This window comes from Triturus cristatus, chromosome 7 (assembly GCF_964204655.1).
Source record: "Triturus cristatus chromosome 7, aTriCri1.1, whole genome shotgun sequence".
NCBI lineage: Eukaryota > Metazoa > Chordata > Amphibia > Caudata > Salamandridae > Triturus > Triturus cristatus.
Genome location: NC_140590.1, coordinates 958186074 through 958212102, shown reverse-complemented (window position 1 = coordinate 958212102; position 26029 = coordinate 958186074). Strand labels below are relative to the sequence as shown.

The 26029-nt window shown below is 48.6% G+C and overlaps 1 protein-coding gene across 2 annotated transcripts in view; it reads left to right on the top strand.

Moving 5' to 3' along the window:
* Window positions 1-26029, top strand: part of PITX1 (paired like homeodomain 1) — a 137771-nt gene that overhangs the window by 90672 nt on the left and 21070 nt on the right. For both annotated transcript variants that reach the window (XM_085617993.1, XM_085617992.1), the window contains 2 exons: window positions 13586-13732; window positions 18900-19105. In XM_085617993.1, the coding sequence (XP_085474119.1) occupies window positions 13591-13732; window positions 18900-19105 (348 nt within the window). In that variant the 5' untranslated portion in view covers window positions 13586-13590. The remainder of the gene's footprint in view (window positions 1-13585; window positions 13733-18899; window positions 19106-26029) is intronic.

Below are 26029 nucleotides of genomic sequence, written 5' to 3'. Positions count from 1 at the left end.
CCATGACCAGATGACCTCCTCCTCGGATTACCTCACTGACACCCTCCACCAGTGCCCCTCATCTCTCTGTAGTTTCCCCTCCACCCTGTGACCTCCTCCTCGGATTCCCTCACTGCTCCCTCTACCAGCGCCCCTCATCTCTCTGTATTTTCCCCCCCACCCCGTGACCACCTCCTCGGATTCCCTCACTGCCACCCTCCACCAGTGCCCCTCATCTCTCTGTATTTTCCCCCCCACCCCGTGACCACCTCCTCGGATTCCCTCACTGCCACCCTCCACCAGTGCCCCTCTGTAGTTCCCCTCCAGCCTGTGAACCACCTCCTCCTCAGATTCCCTCACTGGCACCCTCCACTAGTGCCCCACATCTCTCTGTAGTTCCCCCTGCCCCATGACATCCTCCTCGGCTTCCCTCACTGCCACCCTCCATTAGTGCCCCTCATCTCTCTGTAGTTCCCCCACCTCATGACCTCCTCCTCGGCTTCCCTCGCTGCCACTCTCCACTAGTGCCCCTCAGCTGTCTTTAGTTCCCCCCACCCCGTGACCTCCTCCTCTGACTCCTTCACTGCCACCCGCACCTTTCATCTCCCCGTAGCTCCTCCCCACCCCATGACCTCTTCCTGGTATTCCCTCACTGCCACCCTCCACTAGTGCCCCTCATGTCTCCGTTGCCCCTCTCTCATATCCATTCCATTCGTTGTATTGCGCTACTCATATGAGTGTAGGGTAGGGTGTCACAGTACTTTACATAGCACACATTATACAGAGACAATAAATCGGTTTACACGAATTTTGTCACATAAACTAATGAGGATTACAAGGTGTAGAAATCAATTCATCCATTCTGGTGGGTAATATATTTTGTGGGGGTTTGGTCGGGAGAAGCACAAAATCAGGATTTAAAGAGTACTCCAGTGGTCAGGGTCGGCTTTACTAATAAAAATGTATAACTGCCCAAACTCTTTTTAGTAACATTAGAATAATGAAAGAATGGAGTAGTTCTAACTACATCACAACACAAAAAAGCGAAATTTGCATGCAGTTCTTTGATGACCGTTCATAGGTCACTGTCTTATGTTAAGATAGCAACTTCTGAACTGCAAGTAACACAAGGATCGCTGTGACAAAGGCGTAACCTACTGAGCTATTCCCATACAATTCAGTTTATCTGCATTTAAAAACTACCAACAACAGACAAATTGTTGCTCTGCAGCAGCCAGCAGGATCGTCAAGATAAGAACCGTCCTGGTAGGCAGTCAGGGGCCGGCCCAGGGCGCTAGTGCACTGCCGCTGCGCAGAACCGGCGGGGCCGGGGAAAAGGCCTATACCCTTTGTTAATCCCGGTGGGATTAACAAAGGGTATAGGCCTTTCCCCCGGCCCGGCCGGTTCTGCGCAGCGATTCCCGGCCCCTCGGCCCAGCCCCTCGGCCCGGCCCACAGAAGTGCCAATTTTGCACGTTTGCTGTCTGATAATAAATAATTCAATTGCCTAATAGTAAAGAGTGACACACTGACTCACCTCTGCATGCGGCGGGCGACGATTCGACGACGGATGGACAGCCTCGCTCTGTCTGTACTAGAAATAAATTATGGGGTGCGGCGCCCGTGCGTTCCCTGTCTTCTGGCTGTTCTGGAATGCTCCGTCTCCTCGGTCGGGGTCACGAGTCACGCGCACCTAAACCCCAATGCGCATGTCACCACAAGGTGGGTGTACTGAGACCGCGCAGTGCGCACACGCGGGGGCTGGCGCCGGCGGAGATTTCTGCGACTGCGCAAAGCGCGACCCGACGACCCACCCCCCAATGCAGGTGATTATAATAATAAATGAATTTGCAGGCTAATGCGGCGGCGCTGCCCAGGCAGTGTAGAGAGCCTGAGACTAAGTGTGTGTGAACAGTGATGTGTGCGAACAGTGCGATATGATTGTACTTTTTCTGTCCCGCACGTAATTTTCTTACAAACGCTGTTGTCGAGTCCGCGCGTCGGACCAAAAAATCGGCCCCAGGAATGAAACCGGCCCCCTACCAAAAAACCGGCCCCCACCCCTGGCAGCCTACCGGGGGATTGCCCGGTGCCCGACATTGCCAGTCCGGGCCTGGGTATGGGGGGGGGGTGATGAAATGTGTACATGTGAGAAAGGGGAGATGTGACGAAGACTGTTTGTTCTGCTCTGTTGCCCGCGGTAATGCCCCTCGGTAGAGCAAAGAAGGCTTCCTGTTGCTGTTGGAGCAGAACCATGCCTCTTAAGCAGGAGGCCTGTCCAGGGCTTTAAGTGGGCCGGGTCTCACCGGTGCTGAACACCGGCAGTTTTTTAAAGGGGGCCTCGAAACGGGTCTCTATCGGGCTCTGTTTTGCGGCCTGGCACAGGCGTCCGTTTTTCCCGGACTGCAGTGACAGCAGGCATATGGATGTTGGCGTGCTCACACTGCTCACTTCTCATTAGAGGAGAAGTTACGGCATGACGTCATGCCAGGTGAGCGTTGTAGGGGAAGTGAAATCCTTTAAAGAGAGTCATTTTCTCTCTGGATTTCCCATCTCTTTTTGAAACTCAGCAGCAGCAACATTGTCGTGGTGTCACCAGGGCTTTAAGTGGACACTTTTTCAATATTACATACAAGCCATAGTTGCTGCTTATTTATCTTATGCAACTAACAACCATTGACAAAGCCAATGGTCCTGAATTGTTGTAGGTATGATGTTACTTGTTGTATCATATATATATATGGATGTAATGACAGAAACAGCAAAATACAAGTCGGGCGGCACACTATGCTAAGCACAGCTTTTTAGCTTATGTGTTTTTAAACCACGCCCTTGATTACATTGGCCACACCCCTTTGAGAGACCCCCAGTTTTTTCATCCTACTTAAAGCCCTGGGCCTGTTTCTGTCTGAAGTGGTGTAGTGGGCAAAAAACAATGGATTAGAATGTGGCCGGAGCTCCTGCCAATGTCTGAGACATTTTCAACCAACGTGTTAGTCTCCTGTTGCGGCCATATGTGATCAGACACACACTGACCCAGAGGAGGGTTTTAATAAATCGGGGAGTGTAGGCTGGGTCGGATAATCAACACGGTCAAGGAAACACGGCGCGCCCACGGACCAGCGAACATGTGTTCATATGCCCAATGCTTCCCTGGGGGCGGATTACCCTGGTCTTCCGCCTATCACTAGGGCTTCGCCTCTAATGTTTGCACCACCCCACCTACTCCCTGGACTCTCGTGTAACTTCCCCTTTGACCTCAACGCCTTTGAGTGCAGTGGCACAGGGAGGGAGTGTGGGGCGGGTCACTCGGAGTTCAGTGCAAAGACAAAGCAGAGCCAACCAGAGACCGACTCAGAGGGAAATAAAGCTTCCCATGAGGCACTGCGGGTCAAAGGCAGAGTTCCGGGTGAGACCCGGGTGACAGTCACGGCCAGCTGTATTTGTCGTATCTTACTGGAGGCAACAACAGACAAATCCTCTCAAAAGTGCAGAGAATTCGACGATGAAAAGAAATCGGACTTCCGTAGAGGGGCGTGAATCCCACGCACCTGAAGCCCACTGCGACATACACTTCTGTCCCATGCACCACAGAGCTTCATGTGCAACACATCAATCAAGCTGTCCACACCGACCCGGTGGTCCAAGCGGTTACCCGCGCAGGGAAGGCACTGGCCAGGGTTCTGGGGAAGCGCCCTCAATAGGGCACCTGGCAGGAGTACCAGACAGGGCACAACAATAACTGCGCCGGGAAAGGGTAGTGGGGAGAGGCCCCGACCTCACCCTCTCACAGCTGCACACAGCACGGAATGTACTCACTCTTTTTACACTGGTATGTCACCCAGACAGCCGTACTGAGGGAAGCCAATCGGATTACTTACCATCTTTCTATGCAAAGAGGCCTAAGTAGCCGTCGAACGTTTCCACAGTCTCCCCTTGTTGTTGCACAGAGATTCCTGATGCTGCGGTATAGCTTTTCTGCAGCCCATCCTTGTTCTTGCAGAGACCCGGAAAGATCGAGTCGGACTTTCCTAAAACTGCCTCTGCTTTTGGAGACATCCGGAAAGATAAAGACGAAATTTCCCACAATCCGCCTTTGGTCTTCCTGAGATGAGTTATGCATTTGAAGAGCTTTCGTCCAACATTTCCACAATGCGGCCTTCATCTTGTGGACAGGTCCCCAGAGCGTTGCCTCTCGCTAAACCTTTCCGCAATCTGTCCTTGTTCTTGTGGAGCTAATCGGATAGCTGTTGTCTGGCTTTTCCTCAACCCGCCCTTGTTCATGAGGAAACGAGCTGAGCATTTGAGGAGCTCTCATAGGACAGTCCCTGTGTCCCACAACCCGCTGTTCATGATGCCGGCATGTTAGCAGAGCGGCCCCTCTCGCCAATCCTTCGCAAACTGTCCATGTTCTTTCCGAGCTATTCGGATAGCTGTTGTCTGCCTTCTCCTCAACCCTCCCAGTTTTTGAGGAGATGAGCTGAGCATTTGAGGAGTTCTCTTCGGGCCGCGGGCCGCCCCACAACCCGCAGTTCATGTTGCGGACACGTTCGCCGAACTGCGCCTCTCACTAAACGTATGCAATCTGCCTTTGTTCTTACAGAGCTATTCGGATAGCTGTTGTCTGGCTTTTCCTCAACCCGCGCTTGTTCATGGGAGACGAGCTGGGCATTTTTGAGGAGCTCTCGTCGGACTGTCCAACAACCCTTATGTTGCGGACATGTTCGCAGAGCGGCGCCTCTGGCTAATCCTTTGCAGTCTCTTCTTGTGAAGCTATCCGGATAGCTGTTGTCTGGCTTTTCCTCAACCCGCCCCTGTTTTTTAAGAGATGAGCTGAGCATTTGAGGAGTTCTCGTCGGACTGTCCCACGACCCGCCGTTCATGTTGCTGACACGTTAGCAGAACTGCGTCTCTGCTAAACTGTCCAATCTGCCCATGTTCTTGCAGAGCTATTCGGATAGCTGTTGTCTGGCTTTTTCACAACCCGCCCTTGTTCATGAGGTGATGAGCTGAGCATTTTTGAGGTGCTTTCGTCGGATTGCCCCACAACCCGCCGTTCATGTTGCGTCATGTTACAGAGCCGCGCTTCTCGCTACACATTTGCAATCTGCCCTTGTTCTTACGGAGTTATTCGGAAAGCTCTGTCCGACTTTGCGCAACCCGCCCTTGTTCTTGAGGAAACGAGTTACGCCTTGAAAACCTCTGAAACTTCAGTCTGTAGCCCCTTCTTTTAGGCTCCCAGGAACATCTACCGGTGCCCTGTGAGCACCTTACTTTTGCCCGTCGGTTCAAAGCGTTAACATAAGTATCCTTATCCGAATAGGGACGAAAATGGTTACTTGGAGGTCGTGTTCAAAATAAAAGTCACACGTGTTAGATCCTGTATGTAAACACACGTTTGTAAACACCTGAAGCTAGGACTCAACCAGAGCATGTGAGCGAATCAAGGCTGTGCGGCAGTGCCTTCGAGGATATACGCCGCCTCGAAAATACACCCTGGGTGTCTCCTGTCCGAACCTGCCGATGTCACAGAAGACCTATAGAGGGGCGCGTGATACAATGGTTTATAGGTAGTGTGTGTGTGTGTGTGTAGGGGGGGCGCGAGGGGGTTATTCACCTTAAAATCGGGCTTGAGGACTTCTATGAAAACCTGAAAACTCAGTGTCTCCCACTTCAAGGACCTCGGGCCTAAACCCATGGTCAGACACACTCAACAGAGCCTTGGGTAAGAGGGGAAGTTCACACCTCAAAGGTGTTTTAAGTTAGTTCATCTCACACCAGTGATTCAAGGGAGCGCCCCCCTCACTAGCGATGTACTCGAGTTCACACTGCATACTTAACGCACACAATCTATACATCACAGAAAGGCATGAGTTCACCTGACCAGTGACTTAAGTTAGTGCATGTCTGAATTTCGATTCAAGACAGTTCATATTTCACCAGCAATTTAAGAGATTCCACACATCACTGGTGAAGTAGAGCGTTTGCCCATCACCAGTAAGGGCAGGGAGTTCGTGTCTCATCAGTGGTGCGGGGACATCCTACCTCACATGTGACACAGGGAGTTCACACTTCGATGAGGCTTGAGCTCAAACCTCCCCACAGTGGCAGGATTTAAAAAATCACTGAGGAGGCATGTAGGCTCACTATTGAGACAAGGGTTTTATCCTCACGAGTGAGGCATTAAATGCACACCGCACTTGTGAGGTGGGTAGGTTATCCCTCGTCACAAAGACAATTAGTTGACATCTCACTAATGCCCAAGGCACACCTCACTATAGAAACATGGGGTTCACACCTTACCAATGAGGCAGGGAGCTCCCACCTCACCAGTGAGAGAGTTCACACCTCCCACATAAGGCGGGAGGCTGAAGCCTCACTAGTGTACACGGCTTTGCACACTTCCCTACAGAGGCAAGGAGTTCACACACCTTACCAGGCAGTGAGTTACAGAGTTCACACCTCCCATGTAAAGCGGTAAGATGACAACTCACTAGTAAACAAGTCATTGCACACTTTCCTACAGAGGCAAGGAGTTCACACACCTCACCTGTGTGTTACAAAGTTCACACCTCCTATGTAAGGCGGTAAGCAGACACCTCACTAGTGAACAAGTCACTGCACACTTCCCTACAGAGGCAAGGAGTTCACACACCTCACCAGTGCGTTACAGAAGTCACACCACCTATGTAAGGCGGTAAGCTGACACCTCACTAGTGAACAAGTCATTGCACACTTCACTACAGAGGCAAGGAGTTCACACACCTCACCAGTGCGTTACAGAAGTCACACCACCTATGTAAGGCGGTAAGCTGACACCTCACTAGTGAACAAGTCATTGCACACTTCACTACGGAGGCAAGGAGTTCACACACCTCACCAGTGCGTTACAGAAGTCACACCACCTATGTAAGGTGGTAAGCTGACACCTCACTAGTGAACAAGTCATTGCACACTTCCGTACAGAGGCAAGGAGTTCACACACCTCACCAGTGCGTTACAGAAGTCACACCTCCTATGTAAGGCGGTAAGCTGACACCTCACTAGTGAACAAGTCATTGCACACTTCCCTACAGAGGCAAGGAGCTCACACCTCACCTGTGCGTTACAGAGGTCACACCTCCTATGTAAGGCGGTAAGCTGACACTTCACTAGTAAACAAGTCATTGCACACTTTCCTACAGAGGCAAGGAGTTCACACACCTCACCTGTGTGTTACAGAGGTCACACCTCCTATGTAAGGCGGTAAGCTGACACTTCACTAGTAAACAAGTCATTGCACACTTTCCTACAGAGGCAAGGAGTTCACACACCTCACCAGTGCGTTACAGAAGTCACACCTCCTATGTAAGGCGGTAAGCTGACACTTCACTAGTGAACAAGTCATTGCACACTTCACTACAGAGGCAAGGAGTTCACACACCTCACCAGTGCGTTACAGAAGTCACACCTCCTATGTAAGACGGTAAGCTGACACCTCACTAGTGAACAAGGCATTGCACACTTCCCTACAGAGGCAAGGAGCTCACACCTCACCTGTGCGTTACAGAGGTCACACCTCCTATGTAAGGCGGTAAGCTGACACTTCACTAGTAAACAAGTCATTGCACACTTTCCTACAGAGGCAAGGAGTTCACACACCTCACCTGTGTGTTACAAAGTTCACACCTCCTATGTAAGGCGGTAAGCAGACACCTCACTAGTGAACAAGTCACTGCACACTTCCCTACAGAGGCAAGGAGTTCACACACCTCACCAGTGCGTTACAGAAGTCACACCTCCTATGTAAGGCGGTAAGCTGACACCTCACTAGTGAACAAGTCATTGCACACTTCACTACAGAGGCAAGGAGTTCACACACCTCACCAGTGCGTTACAGAAGTCACACCACCTATGTAAGGCGGTAAGCTGACACCTCACTAGTGAACAAGTCATTGCACACTTCCGTACAGAGGCAAGGAGTTCACACACCTCACCAGTGCGTTACAGAAGTCACACCTCCTATGTAAGGCGGTAAGCTGACACCTCACTAGTGAACAAGTCATTGCACACTTCCCTACAGAGGCAAGGAGTTCACACACCTCACCAGTGCGTTACAGAAGTCACACCACCTATGTAAGGCGGTAAGCTGACACCTCACTAGTGAACAAGTCATTGCACACTTCCCTGCAGAGGCAAGGAGTTCACACAACTTACCAGGCAGTGTGTTACAGAGTTCACACCTCCCATGTAAGGCAGTAAGATGACACCTCACTGGTGAACAAGTCATTGCACACTTCCCTACAGAGGCAAGGAGCTCACACCTCACCTGTGCGTTACAGAGTTCACACCACCTATGTAAGGCGGTAAGCTGACACCTCACTAGTGAACAAGTCATTGCACACTTCCCTGCAGAGGCAAGGAGTTCACACAACTTACCAGGCAGTGCGTTACAGAGTTCACACCTCCCATGTAAGGCGGTAAGATGACACCTCACTGGTGAACAAGTCATTGCACACTTCCCTGCAGAGGCAAGGAGCTCACACCTCACACCTCACTAGTGACTTCACTCCTCACAGATGAATAACACGTCACTAGTGTGCCTCTGCTTACAGAGCCTTCCAGGGGCACTCCCTCGGCTCTCAGAGGAGGATTAACTGACTGCAAGTTCGAACTAATTTCCACATCCCTGAGACAAGTTGTGTTATTGTTTAATGCTAATGCTGACAGGCTTGCTCTGCCTCGGGAGCAGAGGGGAGGCTGGGAGCTCGGGCAGGTCACGGCGGAACAGCAAACTGAGGCCAGAAGTGTCCGCTGCTACCGTAACCGGCTGCAATGCAAAGGCCTCGCATTTGACATGCAAATAAAGTAGCTGTTGCACTGAGGAGTGGTGTCAAGTCCTGCGTGCTGACATCACACGCTGTAACCCTGCCCCGTGCGGGCTATCCGAGCCCTGCGCGTGTTTCACAAATATGTACGCGGGCTGTACCTTTACAGCGCATCCGAAAGGCCACCCTACACTGCAGGCCACGCAGGAGGTTTGTGAAGGGCGAATGCGTCTAATGCTGCCTGCTTTCGGTTGTGTATGCATACATCCGAACACCTGCAAACATAAACATGCCGGCATTTGCATTTGTTATTTTGATGTTTACATTTGAGATCAATTTGTGGGCACATTCGCCCACAATAATGGTAACTGTAAATGTGTCGCGGAAACAATCTACACACAGCTACCACATGGGCGCAGATGAGGCTGTGTTGTATTGTATTTATGTATTAATGTACTCTATCAAATGTGTTGTAGATACGGACGCCGTTAATGTGACCGACAAAACGTAAGAAAGGGGGGACTGAACATTAATTTTGGAGAACAAGATAGCCCCTTCTTGAGATCCGCCTACGGTCTTGTTTTGCCCCTTGAATTAATGCTATTATTACTGCCCACAGTAAGAGACGCTTCACTTTTCGAACACGTCTTTCTGTCTCCGTATTTTAATGTGACAAATGCTCAAAGTGTGGGTGCGTAGATATTAATATCACGCACACAAATTCAAAAAAAAATTACAGTCAAAGATCAATTAAGATTCGGCAAATCTGACCCCAGTAGAACCCCGAAATGTGCCAGTTATGCTTATCACCACCCACCTCAGCTTTACCTGTGCTATTGGCAAAGTGTTGCATCGATCGTGGTGGGCGGTGTCCGCGTTGTTATTCATTGCATTCCCTAACTGGGAAACATGCAAATGTCGGGGGTGGCTTGGTTTGCTGTGGTTATTTCAGTCAATCCCTATTTGTTTATGGTGCACGATATTCACGTGCCAAGTGCCCGTTCGGAGCTGCACACCGGCGGGTTGGCGCGGCAGCCATGTTTATGACCTCACAATATTCAAACCAACACATAACATAAAAGAACTGCATTAAAAAACAACACACACTGAAACTACTGAATACAACTGCAGTCATCCTTGTCGTTTCCATAGTGTTAAGAATAATATGGCATGTAACCTCATCTATAACATGACTTACAACATTCATAATTGCATATATTGCATTAAGGGTGAAGTCACGTGCATTCCATTTTGTGTGAGTTACGAGTTGTGCGGCTGTTGTGCGAGTTATGGATCACCGAGTTAACCATCATTTGTGGATTTTCGGTTTACATTTGCAACTGTGTTATATAGGTATTTTTACTTTCTTTAACACACGCTAATGTCTTATAACTTCACTTTAGCCTAGGGATGTTGAATGATATATATATATATAGTTGCTCCTTCTGATCTGATAATTCAGGATAATAAAACAGCATTGGCCACCTCCTCTGTCAAATACATTGCTCCATTCAAAATTCGTGTATAGAAAAATAAGTACCATAAAAGGTTAACGTTTGTGCCGTAAAAATGTGCACACTCTGCGCTATTAATGTTTAAAGTGTCAGTGGATTAGCAATTCAAGCCAGGTGTTCTGGTGACAAAATGAAATATGAGGCCAAACGAACAGGCGGTTTCACTGGGGTACTATACACGTTATCCATTGTGTATTTTTATATCATATATATTTCAATGCAGTCTTAAAGAAAAAAAAATATTTTTTTGTATAAATAGAAAAAAATGTAAAGCACTTAATTAAATACTGGACTATATTATTCGTTTACCTACCCTGAAATAAAAGCATTTGTTAAATATGTTTGGATCTAGCCAGGTGAGTGTCGCTTCTCTCACCACATGCCATTGGCTGTTTGGTGTATTCATCTTCCCCTTTTGAGTGATTGAATTCTAATGCTGAGGGACTACTTTGCATCACACAGTGCACTGAATCATCAGACATTATTATTGTTTAGCTCAGAGATTCTTGTATACAGAAAGTAACTAGTTTTGCTTCTTCGCTGCATCCGGCTTTTTAAAGGTGTAATCGAGGCTCAAACTGCAAGTCAGGCCCTTTGGCTTTGCCAATGCTTGTTAATGTTTGTGTCTGCAAGATGCAGGTAAAAGCTGTCCTGATTTTTAATGGAATGTTCGGGTTTCATTTATTTTTAAACAAAGGGCCCTGGTGAAGCACAGCGGTGTGGTTTGAGGCTGTCATTTTTAAGTGTAATGTCTGGCTTAGTGACTACGAGGCGTGAAGAAGGAAACCAGGTTTAGTGCAGGTCTCCCATTGGATGAAAGCCGTTATTCACCGCAATGACGTCATATTCAAGCATTTCGAAAAAATAATTCATGGTTAGAACAATATCCCTTCAAAATATGGGGTTTCAAAACATTGCTTTTTGAGCAACAAGCGCAGGTAAACGTGTTATATACGAGGTATGTGTATAGTATATATTCAGATGCGCTGGGCTAAAATGAGAGTTATCACTGTTATTGAGTGTGGGGGCGGGGGGGGGGTTGACTCGCGAGAATCCAATGTCTCATGGATCCACTTCTCTCCTCATCAATGTTCATTAACAGTATGTCACAGTGAGCGGATCAGGAGATATGGGCAATGCCATGTCGTTTTGCCATGTGCAGTGCTTTTAAACAGTTATTTAACCAGAACCGGGATTCAAGGGGTTAAATCCATTCATTGAGAGGAAATCCCAGAGCTGCAACAGAGTGACTCTTGGCAGAGCGGCCTCGCATTGCAATGTGAATGTGTCGTGCATTATGTGAGACAGTAAACTTTTTCTCATGTAAATTACGCTGTACTATGGTAATAACATGGAATTTAACATTTGCACTGTTAGGATAATATAATAGTGTGAATGTGTGTTTCACTGTATTCATTGGTACCCTTGCTCTGAAGAACAAGTGTTATAGGCCCACATTTATTTTTCGCTGGCGTGAGATTAATATAAGAAATACTGGGTCGCCAATAACAAGTGGCAACTAACAAAGGCAATGCTACTAGAAGCAGCTTTCATTACTGGATAGATATATAGATGGATGGATGGATGGATGGATGGATGGATGGATGGATGGATGGATGGATGGATGTTTTATTGTAAGCTGGTGAAAATAATTGTCATTCGTTGTTTTCCTAAAATGTGTAAAACGTGATGTCGCGAGTTCTCATCTTGTATTTACTGAAGATGGGGTTGTCAGCTGTGCCTGACTTCTCCAAGCTCGCCGTGGTGATGTGGGACTGTCTGGTTAGAGTTTCTGACTATTGTACACAATGACGTATGTGTTTGGTGAACTGCGCATAAATATTTATACTGGGCAGGCTGTTCGACCCTAATACAGCTCCATGCAGCATACACTCCAACTTCCCGACTGTCCCGGGTGTGTGCACTGAGGAGGGGGACAGCGGAGTTTTAGAAAATGTCCACTCCGCACTGTCCCCTGCAGGAGGCATTTATACAGACAGATTACCAGGGGGCAGAACACGCGTGGTGGACTGTGGGGGGTGGCGGGGGGCTTACTGACTTACTTGGACAGTGAGGTGGACCACGGGGAGCGGGACACTGTTTCTTTAAGCCAGACTCTCTTACCACGGGCAGCCTTAGAGCTCGCACATGACTGCGGAAAGCTCCCCAGCCCTCTAAACGGGCAGTTGTAGAAGTCGTGCAGGGTGGACTCGCAGGCCTAACTCCAGCAGTTAGAAAACCAGAATTGGGTTACTGTTGCTTTAAGAGAACTTTCTGTCAGGGTATTTTGGAGACAAATTGAGAGCTCTATGCTCTCACTTTAGTGGAAACAACAGAGGTCCGACAGGCCAGGCTTTACTGGGTTTTACGAGCTTCGGGGACGCTATACCTTTAAGAGAGACTCTCAGCAGAGTAGGCACCCTAACATCTCGTCTCTTCCTACGGGGCGCTTCCCAAATTGTCTCAGTTAAGCTTTTTTTTTATCAGAGTGTCAGCAGGGGGGCCTGACGGGCATTTTACTCCACCGGGCACTTCCCGGTGGGTCGGAGCCCCTGGTGGCCAGAGCTGCACTGCAGTCTCCGTCACTTACCCAGCTCCCCGGTGTTACTTGCAGCAGATTCGGTGGCTAATGAGAGAAATGGAGGAAGGGGAGTAGAAGACGATCGGGGGAGGGGGGAGCGAGAGAGAGAATCGATGTGTGGATGGATGGAGGGAAAAAGAGAGGTTGTGTGATGAGGAAGGAGAGGGATTGGTTGGAGTATTTTTGCTAGGGCTGGGTTTGGTGCCCCCACTCCAGCCCTGGCCAGCAGGGTGGGCTTCTCTGGGCCTTACTCCAGCAGGACTGAGATCAGACACTGTCTCTTTAAGAGGGGCTCTGCTGGCAGACCGGGGCTCGTCCCTGTCTGCGAGGCGCTTCCCCAGCCCCCGGAGGGGCAGCAGGCCGCTCCCAGGGCGCAGCCACTCATTTCTAGACGGGGAGGTTTTCACCTTGAGTGGGAGGAGTCCTCCTAACTACAGGCGTCGGAGCGGGGCGGACAGTGCACAGCTGAGCACGGCGCCCGGACTCGCAGCCCGTGCCAGCAGCCTCCTGCCCTCAGCCGGTGGAGCCTAGGGGGCAGCAGGAGGGTAGGGGCCACTCAGGAGGGCAGGGACTGGAGCCAGCGAGGAGGGCAGGGACCCGAGGCCACTGTCTACCGAGGGGGGGTCTGAATGACTGGGTGTGGATGCTGCTTTCCGCGGAGCCCGCCCCGCACTAAAGCCCTCTCCTCATGGATTCTTTCAAAGGTGGCATGAACCTGGAGCGGCTCCCCGATGGCCTGCGGCCGCCGCCTGCGCACGACCTGGCGGCCTCCTTCCACCTGCAGAGGCCGGCCGAGCCCCGGGAGGCGGCGGAGAACTCGGCCAGCGAGTCCTCGGACCCGGAGGTGGCAGGTAAGGAGTGTTGGGGTGGGTGGGAGAGGGGTGTGTGACACTTGGGGTCTGCCTTGTAGGGGTGTACAGCACCCGATGTCTGTCATGGAGGTGGGCACGTAAGGAGTGTTGGAGTGGGGGAGGGGCGCGTGACACCTGGTGTCCGGCCTGTGGGGGTGTACAGCACCCGATGTCTGGCACGGAGGTGGGCACGTAAGGAGTGTTGGAGTGGGGGAGGGGCATGTGACACCTGATGTCCGGCCTGAGGGGGTGTACAGCACCCGATGTCTGGCGGGGACGTGTGCTGGTAGCAGCGGTGCACGGGGCCAGCAGTGAGTGCGCACTGGGAGGGAGTGCGTCCTCCCTGGAGTGTACATCTCTAACCCCGGGATGACCCGCTCCCAAACCCCAGGACAGTGCGCGCTTCCTCCTCTCTGTACAGGGGTCTCCACAAGGCTTCTCCGCCTTCTGCCCGCCCGCATACACAACTAATGTCACATTTCTGCCTACGTCTGCAGTGAGTGCTGACTAAATCTGTTTCGAAAACAGCACATTGCATAACTACATTTTAAACGCAGCAGTCCAAAACAAAATTGTGCCTAACTTCGCATAAACTTCTAAGGGCTCGCTGAGGAAACCCCTGATCTGCTCTGCTGTAAACGCAATATTTGAAATAACTCACCTAACGTTGATGCATTTTAACGGTTCGAGGTTTACATCTTGACGCATTTCATATATGTTCTGTTCATCACATCATTTAAAAACAACTCTCGGGACTAGCTTTTAAAGATTTGCGGAACATTTCCTAATGAATCGCACATTATACTCCATACACAGATGTCTAAACATCTCACACGCATTTCAGAGGTGCGTGGAATAAATATAAAAGCCTCACACATATGCTCTGCTTAGGTAAGACAAATCTAAAAAACATACCAGGTAAAACATTCTAATGGTTCGCAGAACACATCTTGATGCCTACTCCGGCCCCCGCTCTCCTGAAGATGGGAGTTCGCCATCACGTCTCTGCTAACTTTAAGCACAATTCTTTTTGTGTGTGGAGCACTTTAAGAAGGCAGTGTTCAAAGACTCCCTGCCCTCGGCATTTACAACACACTTAGAAGTCGGATTTTCTTTTCGGTGTTGCATATAATACATTATTTTCGCGAATTCTGAATATACGCATAGGTGTATGAATTCCTATGTACCTATTCGAAGGTTCCCTATATAAAAGTAACCCATTCTCCAGCTCTCGTCACAACGCCGTGACGCACCCTTGCAATCGATGCAAGTGGCTGTATCACTTGGTATGTTGGCGGCAATTTTTTTCATGTAAAGGTGGGCATTAGAGTCTAAAATGAAAAGACGCAATAACGGCCAGGTAGATGGACGGGTTATTTTCGGGTTCACGTTCGGAGGCGAGGAAGTGACGATGTTGAACATTTCCCGTGTGGCAGGAAGGCCTCCTGCATCTGTTTTATTGTCCTTCGTACTCTGCTGCCCCCCAATCCAGCAGGCACGGCTCGATGACCCTCACCCCAGCAGATACTCACCGACCTCTCTGTGGGGCGCTTTCAAAGATTCGGCTTCCGCCAGGGCTCACGAAAAGGTTTGCATCGCAACGCATATTTAATAATTATTCATAAGGACCAGATGAGGAGGGACGCTTCGTTCTTTGCTTCGAGTTCGAAGGGTTATTTTTACTTTCATTTTGCAAAGATCAGATTTCTTTTCCGAGCGGGGGGGGGGGGGTGGGGAGGGGCCGGGTGACCTGGTGTGCGTGCCTCACAGGCCTACAGGCCGGGTCCACAGGCTGGGGCAGGGATCAGCCCCTCTGTAATCCCTGTGCACTCACCGCAGCCCCTAGGATCCTACACTGCGGCCCCTCTGCACCTCCTCTGCGGCCTAAGAAGTACTGTCTTCCGAGGTAGGCGGGAAGCAGTGCAGTTACGCACCCGGCAATTTTTAAAATCCATATGTAATAAAGTCAAGCTTGAGGGAGAGGTGTGGCATTCACACGTGAGTTCTTTCCTTTAATATTACTCCATTTTCCAAGGCTCATAATTGTTGCGAAGTCGTAAAATGGATTCGCCGTTACACGCATTGGAAGCGGGAACAACCGAAATACACATTCTTTCGGCCTGTTGATGACGGCCGGGACTGGCCGGGGCCCGTATCCCGATTCCCGACATCCCTGGGCAGTGACCGGGCTGGGGGGCAGCTCTTCTACGGACAGCAGCATTACCACCCGCTTCCGCTCGGCCAACTACATAAACACGAGGCCGGGCGGAAAGGAGGCCCGGGCCTCTGGATAACTCCACCATGAAGGTCCTGCAAACAGCAGTGTGTGTGAAGCGCCCACAGTGGAAGGGTCCAAAAACAGGGGCCGGCGCGGTAGGAAGTGCAGACGACTGGTATAAGGAAGCAGGATCTGCAGCTGTAGGAACCACAGCGGTAGGACCCCAGGTGGTAGGGTCCACGTCTGGAGGGTAAACCCCAAAGGAGTGACAGGGCTCATAGCCACAGGCCTCTCAGTGGTAGGGTCCACAGCTGCAAAACCCATATTGGTATGTACCACAATTCTAGGGTCCACGGCAGCAGGACCCCTAGTGGTATGGTCTACTGCCGTGGAGTCCGCCGGCATAGGCCCCTAGTGGGGCGGCGCACGAGCATAGGTCGTGGTATATTTACTGCGGGCTCTGTGTGGCGCGAGACCTGCTGGCACGTGGCAAGGTTCACTCCAACACGTTCTTCGACTACCTTTGAAGCTCTTAAAACTGCGTCGCTCTCTATCTATGAAATAAACGTCGGATGTCCTTTGAAAAACGCGTGACAAGATGCAACAAGCCCTGTCTGGATGCAATTTGCAACAGCCCTTTCAGCATAATATTGAGACGGCAAGTGAAGTATTTCGGAAGATAAAACATGAAGGAAAACGAGGAGGTGCGATTATATCGCACCGTGGGATTGTGTTTCCACTGGGTATTCTCCGAGTATCGCCACAGAAATTAAGGGTTAAATCCGGGATTTTCCCCTATGTTTGAAGTCTCTTGCAATCGTAACTCGACGAGGGTGAGGAGTATTCATACCACACCATGGAAAGCCTCCCTCGGACGCGCGTGGGGCCCCTTACTTGGTGAACTGGGAAGAACCAGTAAACACTGGTGAGCGGCGGAAACGATAACTCTGGACCGAAACGCGCTCCCCCGTCTCACGGACCCCTCTTTTCCCTCTGAGGCGTCCGCGGAGACACGAGAGTCCCCCGAGCCTGTAGCCGCTCCTGGCAGACAAGCCGCTCCCAGCTCTGGGATGCCGGTCCCACAAGACCCGCTGAGATGTGGCCCAAACACCAATGACGGGGAAGTCTTAACTTCTTATTGTCGATGGCCTCTGGAAGTAGAACAATTTAGGAAACGTTCGCTATAAATAATGTCAGATTATAAATGCATTGCTGAATCAATAAAACCACGGAAAATCGTTCAAAAACCTTAATTCTGGGTTTAAAATGCAATTATTCAAACTGAATGTGCACCAATGACTCGTCTTATCATATGCAAGTATGGCAGTGAAGTGCATTTCCCGGATGCACAATCTCTGGCTTTATTCAGCGAGCCACTGAAATAGTTGACGGCTTCTCACACAAGGTCAAAAACATTACCAGTTTTGATACCAACTGTTGTTTCGGTCGTCTGATTCAGATAGAGCCGGTAAACATTGTCATCCTGGCGTTCCTATACTAACTAACATGTAGGTGAGGAATAATTTGAGTAACAGTAACCTCCCATTCGCACTGCTTAGAATAGATAGATAGATAGATAGATAGATAGATAGATAGATAGATAGATAGATAGATAGATAGATAGATAGATAGATAGATAGATAGATAGATAGATAGATAGATAGATAGATAGATAGATAGCACCCCCATGAGAGTTTAATAGTTGAATTCATTTTGGTTGCGGTGGTACATTAGGCGGTAAACCAAATTATCGAGTCACTCTCAAATGCCACACATAGTTCCTAGAACACAGCGATCCCATGCCCCCCTAGACATTACGAGAAAGATAAGTCAAAATATCAGCACATCTATTATGCGCCGAACCCACAATAACGCGCATAAGAGAAAATAAATAAAATAATGCTTTTTTTTAATTGTAACTGCCTGTAAAAAACGTTCATATAGTTTGAGCAGCGTGGAATTGTCCCCCGCGTTCTACTGTTTGTGCTCAGATGGAGAACGAATAAAAGAAGAACTTGTTCAAGGTACCAATTGTGAACAAGCGTGATGGGAGACGCAGGACCAAATCATCGTTTGTTGACTATTTTGAAAAACATAACCTTAACAAAAAATATTCAGAGCACAGCTCATTCTTGTTTTCCAGTCTACTCACACATTTCCACTTTTGTCAAAATAACCAAGCAGTTACAGCAGAGCGGCCTTTCTGTTCCATTTACACGTTTTCACCTTCCTGTGTCTATTTAGCTCGACAGGTGTGTTTTTTTGACAATATCTCCTCGCACGATGGTTATACAAGGCAGAAAGTTGTTGTAGAAGAAAGGTGCATCAAAAGAAGCATGTGTCTTTTAAAGGACAATAACGCACATTAATCAACCGCAAACAAACAAAACAGCGGCCCACGTCCTGTTTCAAACTGTGTTTGAGTATGCGACATGAGTTGATCATTTGGAAAGCTTTTAATTAACTGCACACTAAAATTGAACAAACAATACAATTTGTGCTGCCTGCTAAATAAATACAAACGCCTTTTTTTTATTTTAATAGGGGAGCTAAACAAAAGGCCAGTTATTATTATTTTAATATAAAACACATCTGTGAAACTTCTTTATGTAGGCTCCACATTTACTCCAGTTGAACGCCGGGGTGTGAGCAGTGTTTACAGTAAAGTTGTCTGAGGTCTTGTTGAGGCCAGGGGAGGATGCAGAAACGGATCTGGTCTGTGTTTAACGAGAGGCTGGCCCCATTTTTATACGCCCTCTGTGGGTTCGGTGCGGCCGGCTGCTGTTCTGGGTTGTATTTTATTGGGGCCCTTCACTTCCTCCTGACCACCCCCGCCCTCCCTGCCCCCGCAGCCCCTCATAGACACAGGGTTTATGGCCTCTGGCTCTGGTGTTGGATCGGGTAGTGAGTGACTATCTGCTGCTCTTGCTTTTCTCCTTGGCTGCACAGAGAAGGAGCGGAGCGGGGAGCAGAAGCTAGAAGATGGCGCCGGCGAGGACCCGTCCAAGAAGAAAAAGCAGCGGCGGCAGCGCACGCACTTCACCAGCCAGCAGCTGCAGGAGCTGGAAGCCACCTTCCAGCGCAACCGCTACCCGGACATGAGCATGCGGGAGGAGATCGCAGTGTGGACCAACCTGACCGAGGCGCGAGTCCGGGTGAGCGCGGCGCCGCCGCAGCTGTGCGCGCCTGCGTGCGTGAGAACTGTCTGCCTGCGTCTGCGCGTAACGTACGACTGCCAGCGTGACTGCTTGCGTGCGCGCGTCGTACGTGCTGTACTTCCTATTCTGTTGTCACCAGTAACACCTCAGTGACCTATGATCTCGGGACATGCATGTGGGGGACCTAGGCAGTACTGTACCTGTGTGAAGAGATGAATACAAAAGCATTGAAACAATAACAACTTACGTACTCTACAACCTGGAACTCATGTGCCCTTCAGGACTGGGTCGGCGTAGCAGCATGTTGTTCCTAGCATGAACGCCTTTTTTGCAAACACGACTGGCTCGAACATGTGCTTATATCGAATGTAGTAATTTTGTGGCTTTATTATTATTGGTTCTATGTAGCAACACCAAGCGCTAACAAGCGCTGATGGGAGTCAAAGCACAACGTGTATCGAGGGATAAGTAATAGTAATCTACATGAAGTGGAAAAATAGAAGTGCATGCGCTCTGTACCAGAGTACCTGCTTGTTTTTTTAAAAATGTCGGTACTCTCTAGTTAAAAGTATTACGTTTCTCTTGAGAAGTGCCCGTACTTTCAAAATAAAAAAAGTGATGGTACTCAGTACCAGGCAGGGCCGGCCCATTTAAAGCACTGAATTCTACATCAATTGAGTCCGGGGAAGACGCTCCAAGGTGTAACAAGCAAAACAAAAAACAGGACGTAGGGTGACTGCTGCACTCTGTGTTGTTACAAACACTATGTCCACTAATTAACTTTTGGTTTAATCTAATTAGTTGAATGCAAACCAGACTACATTACCCAGTCTGCATTATATCACCCAAAAGTCCAAAACTGGGAGCAGTGTCTGCAATGACCTGTAGAGAAATGGTTACCCTAATAGGAGTGAAGGGGGACGGAAATGTGGCTGCAGGGGGCAGGGGAATAGCACAGCAGGACACTTACAAACAAAGTACAAACACGAACACCACAGGAGCAGAAGGGCCTTATTACTAGGTATAGAAGGTGAAAGATAATAATCAAACAGCAAAGTTGTATTTTTGTGGTTAATTGCTTTACAATGAAACATTTTAAATGCACCATAAACATATATTGAGTTCTTTTGCATACACATAAAACTCGGACAGCCCTGTACTTATGACACACATAATAGTCACAGTCAAAATGTATTTAGCACATTTGAGAAAAAATATCAGAATTTTCTGTGTACAACTTACATGACTTCCCCCGGTTTTTCCTTGCCTCGGAAACACACATAAGCATGTAATTGAAGCAGTTTGTCTCCCCCACGCACAAAATAATTTCTTTGAGTGCCCTAGAATCATATGTAAATTACTTTGCATTTTTCTAAGTTAATCTGAGTTGTAGCTAACAAGGGGCTGCCGAAAACCTTTTCACTGGAATCTGTTGCTTCGGGAGACACGAGAGGTTTTGGAATCACATCCCATAGCAAGGGTAGATAAATTGAGTGTACAGCCTTTTTTGTTGGTTGTTTGATATAGTGCAGATCTAGCTCCAATGAGTAGCAGCATCTTATGCAAAAATATTTGTATTGCACCGGGAACATCTCATTCAAACACAATGTGCTGTACATAGAACCTTACAGTGTGTGGGGTTCTGTTGATGGCCAGATTATATAGGCACCACGCTGTGATGGGGAGGGAATGGACAACTATTTTATTAGGTTTTTTTAACATTCAGTACAGCCAGGTGGTCTTTTCGAAGCTTTTCCACAGGAAGAGGAAAGAGGGCATAGCAGAAAAAATAAGGGAATCAAAGCAAGTACTTTGCATTCAACCCAAACATCTTTCAGAATAGGTGGGAATTTTGTAGATTTCATAAGGGAAACAAGTCTCCCTTGGTGTGTAGAAGCAATGCAAACAGTTCAGGCGGATAGAGCCCTGGCAGTGGAATGTTCTCACTTCAAAAAATTGCTATCAAGTTACAGAGAGGGTCTTTCTGTTACGGGCAGCCAGCCTTCGGTTTAGCCAGAGGCCTACTCATACGGTATTTTAAGACTATGTCAAAGGGTGTTGAATTCCATTCGATGATTGATGTGGAGCCTATGAAGGGGCTGGGATAATGCCCATTTGCTTTAGGCTAATTATTATCCAGACCGCATGATTTTGAGCTTATTGGAGCATTCTATGAACTAAGACCCCCCTATTGGTATGATTGCAACAATCAATGCAGGAGAGAGCCGTGCAAGTGATACTCATTTGCACGTGAGTAGAAGTGGTAGAATCTAGCGTCCAATGAAAGAAAACATGTTTTGTGTTATTACTGAGGTGAAACAATATTGACATTTGACGTTGTGACCTATACCTAGGCCGGGGTCCTTTGAGATGGTATCCGAGGAGAGGGTCAGTCAAGCCACAAAGAGAAACGGTCAGCAGATCCCAGCACTAGCCAGGGATTCAAGCTAAGCTAGTGTGGAGACACTTTTAAGTGTGTGTAAGGCGTGCCATGCTGTGCAGTCGGATATATGTTTGCTTGCGTACTCTGGAGAGGATCTGGATATCATCTGCCTTTATATGGTGCCTAGGTTGTAGCTGTCGGCGTTGCTCAAAAAGTAGGTGTTAACACGGATCTTCGATAGGAAACCAGGTGATCATGTAATTAGGGGCCACACTAACCAGAACAATTGATAGCTGTTTTATTAATATTTACATTAAACATTATTTACAACTTGAGGCAGGTGGAGATAGTCACTTGCCCCAAATCTAATGATAGTTTTGATCGATCACTAAAACCAGCGCTAGACTATTAGTGAAATACTAAAAAAAGTCTTATCATATTACAGACTCCCTATTGGAGTGGTTTCTATGAAGGAGAAACATTAATGCAGATTCGCAGCACTAAAAAGAAGTAAGGTTTCCTTAAATGCAACCCAAGCTACCAAGCTGGGTACTAGAGAGCTCTCTCTTGAGAGATTTCTGACCAGCTCTTGCCACAAATTGTTGGTGACTTTTGAAGCTTTCACGGGAACAGTCAGGCACCCATAACCACGGTTGGGAAGGAAGATACAAGGCAGAAATATACACAGAATGGAAAGAGCACATGAGCATGTGCAAAGTAACCATTTACAGAAACAAAGAACAGCACAGTGTGGAACCACTGGCTGTAACTGAGGAGAAGGTAACTGAGGCACAGTAATAGTATACGTAGGACAAGGAAGCACAGCCCAGAGCCCAAGAGACAACGGACAAGCAGTGCCTCCAGAATCGCACAGTAAGTTAGGGCACGTTCAGAATCGCAGGGGCCAAAGGGCTTAAGCACATCTCGCAAGGGCTCACGGGAGAAAGAAAGATCAAATCAAGAACCACCTGAGATGCGAAGCAAAGCCACACGGGCAAGATGGTCACAATATGAACCGCACAAAAGGGTAAGAACAAATTAGATCAACGTGGTGATGAGGACACAATCTGGGAACTGCGGAAGGAAGAGAAATCCCAAACGGCAGACTTCTAGGGGAATTAAGAAGCACAGCCCAGCAGCACATGTGCTCGCGGGTGATAAAGCGGGACACAGATAGGGGCGGCACATCGCAAATCAGAGAGAGGAGCAGATACCATGAACAACACAGAAAGAAGGCCTAAACCCGTGAACGCAGAGAGGGGCAGCCCTACAGATGAACAGGCACTGACAAATCCACCGAAAGACGCGCATCCCAGTGCCGCACAAAGGAGCAGACACGCACCAAAACTATTGAGAGGGGCAGAAACTTTAAACAGTCCCCCAGATGAAGTGGCACGCACCGAAACCAGACGCCAACATACGGCCCACAGCCACTGGGAGCAGCGTGCACACAGTAATCCAACGGGCAGGTGCAACTACAAAGAGGAACGCACACAGAGAGGACAGACGAACATCAGAAAGAAACATAAGCGGGTACAGGCAGCCCATGGAGAGCAGCAGACAGACAATAATGGCTGAAGCAAGCACAACCACAGCCACAAACTGGAGGGAGCAGACATAGCGGCCACGCAGGGAGGCAGAAAGAACACCGGAAAAAGGCCCCAGTGGTTGGAGTCCCGAGGCTGGGACAGCAGCAGGAATGTTATAATCACAGGTGTAAACAACAGCTCATAACCACAACCCGGGCACACACATGAACTACTGATTGTGGCAGACACAACAGGAGCAAGCATGCACCACAGTCGCGGATTAGATGAGGCACAATGCATGGAGCAGTCGCCGAGGAGACTGGGAAGCAGAGACCCAGCGCGTCACCGAGAGGCGCAGAAAGACTCCAGAGACGGTGAGTGGAGCAGAAACACACAGAGACACACGAGGGGGTCCGAGGGCCACAGAAGGCCACTGTCCAGAACACATTTGTTAGACTCCCTTTTTTGGACCGGAGTCTGCACAAGGAAGCATGTGAGAGGACACAATGGCTGGCTGCGGACCAGTGTCCTCACACAGCGCCTTAATCCTAATTTGCGATGGCTGCTCGCTGCACCAGTTCAGTATTCACAGAAAATTACAGGAGCAGGGGTTTGATGAAAAATAAAGACTCTTGTCCGCGAATTAATAGTGAGTCGTGGCCCTTGGCCAGAACCTGACCCCATGAGTCAGTATTCTATCCCAACAGCCGGGCTCGCACACCGGAAGGCACCCTCCACACTTCCGGGGGCGGGGAGGGAGGGGCGCACACACACAAACACGAAGCCACGCGCACACACTTTTGATGACCGTGCTTGTGAAAATTGCAGTCATTTGTCAGTATTTTTTACATTACTTGTTGTCAAGTTTTGCTAGGCGCCGACTTCACCCGAAGGTAACATACGCCGGAGATTAAAAAAACAAAGAACACATTTAATTGTGGCCTCTGGTGCAACAGCAAGCACACTCACGTTTCATCTGTCTTTACATTCCAGTAGCAAACATTAAAAGTGGCATTACTTGCGCAGTGCACAAATGGCAGCCCTGCTGCAGTACAGATGCATTAGATGTACAAAGAAAGGTCAAACGGGGGAACGTTCGGCCCAGAGGCCTTGTATTGTGAACTGTGTGTTTACTGAGCTGAGGAGGGCGGGGCGCGGTGACTCGAGGTCACACGCGGCTGTTTGTAAATGTATTGTTTATAAACAGAGGAGGGAGGGAGGCTGAGGGCTCAGGGCTTGTCGGGAGGGATCTCTGAAGCCCACAACAGACTACACACAGCACAGTGAGGGGCTGCAAGGACGAGGTCATTACTGTAATGCAGGCGCATGCCGCTGCAATGCACTGTAATTATTTACAAACAGTGCAATTCTGTACGCCATAAAATAAAGTTTAAAATGGCTTGCCCTGACAACAAATGGCTGCCTAGCGTTCGCATGGGGGTCAAGAGGAACTGAGTCAGAAGGGAACGCTGTGGCTAGACACACATCAGTTACATGCTGCCTTGTAAATTCACTAGCTGAACACACAGTTGTGTGCATTACAGCACCGTCTATTGCCAGCATGGTCCACAGTTCAAGACACGATTCGACTATTTTTAGCTACTGTCACGTGCACGTTTGACGCAACTCCGTGGCCGACAGCGACATCACCAAATATTGATCGTAAGAGTTTGACATCGAGTGTGTTTTTATAAGTGGTGTGTTTTCTCTGGGTGACTGTGTGTATGGTGTTTGTATTTGCGTGCATTGTGTGTGTAATATGTTAAGGGGTGCGTGCGTGTTTAGTAAGGCTGGGCCCGGTGTGTTCATTTGCTGTGCATAAGAGTGTGTGTGTCATGTTTATGTAGTGTGCGTGTGTTTACAGCGTGCGCCTTCTTGCGCGTGGTGGTGTTTGTGTTCTTGTTCCTGGTGTGTGTCTGTGGTGGTCCGTATGCACGAGTAGTTAATGTGTGTGTTATGTGGGTGCATGGTGAGTGTGTTTGCATGTGCCCGTCTGCATGTATGAGTCTGTACACACTGTGACTGTACGTGTCTTATCATCACTAATTACTACTGTAATTTCAACCTGAAGATAGTTCCTCGCCTCGCGCTCCGTGACGTCGTTATTTGAGCTCAGGGCGTGGGTTATTTTCCTGTAACCAGCAAATATAACTGTGCAGCTGATAACGCAGGTGGAGCGTCGAGCCAAACACACGTTGCAGCATATTTGCATACAGAGGGGCAGATTTATAAACCCCTTGCGCCACTTTTGCGTCATTTTTAACACGGGAAAAAAGACGCAAAAGAGGCGCGAGGGGCTTGTAAATCTGCCCCAGAGTATTTACGTACGGTGTGAGGGAGACATGCTCTACCTTTTATGTAACCTCTTTATCTAATTTACAACCGCAGAGTTTAGGCGAGATCGCTGTTCCCGCTTTACGTTTACTGATAGAATTACAATTATTGCCGAAGGTTGAAAAAGTTGTTCGATTAACTTTGACACTAGAGATTGGGGGTCTAATGTTCAATCAAGACACCAGGAAGGTTTTTCGGATTGTTCCAGTGTTATTCATATCATTTGTGTGTGTTTGTGTGTGGGGGCGGGGGGGGGGGGGGGGGGGCGGGAACTCAAACCATTACTCGTCTCGGCTCATACTCGATACACCCAGCGAGATTAGTCTTTCAGGTCAGAATTTTTACAGTGCGAAATAAAAGAGGGGGGAGGGGTCGAGAATGTGAAGAGGGCGATATATTTAATAAACTCAGGTAAAGACAGTAATAAATCTCTCCTGATGGGCTGCCGCTGGAAACCTGAACTCCAGCATCAGGTTTTCTACAAACCAAAACTCGAATATTAATATAGCCAGTCTTGAAAATCACATTCTTGCAAACGGCTTAATCTGAAATGTATACACAAACACCAAAATTACAGAATAAATTACCTTTTTGAAAACTTTTGCATACATAGTCTATAATGACCCGAATAAAGAATGCACGGGAATTTTAATTCTATCTAGTTTTAAAAGGTAA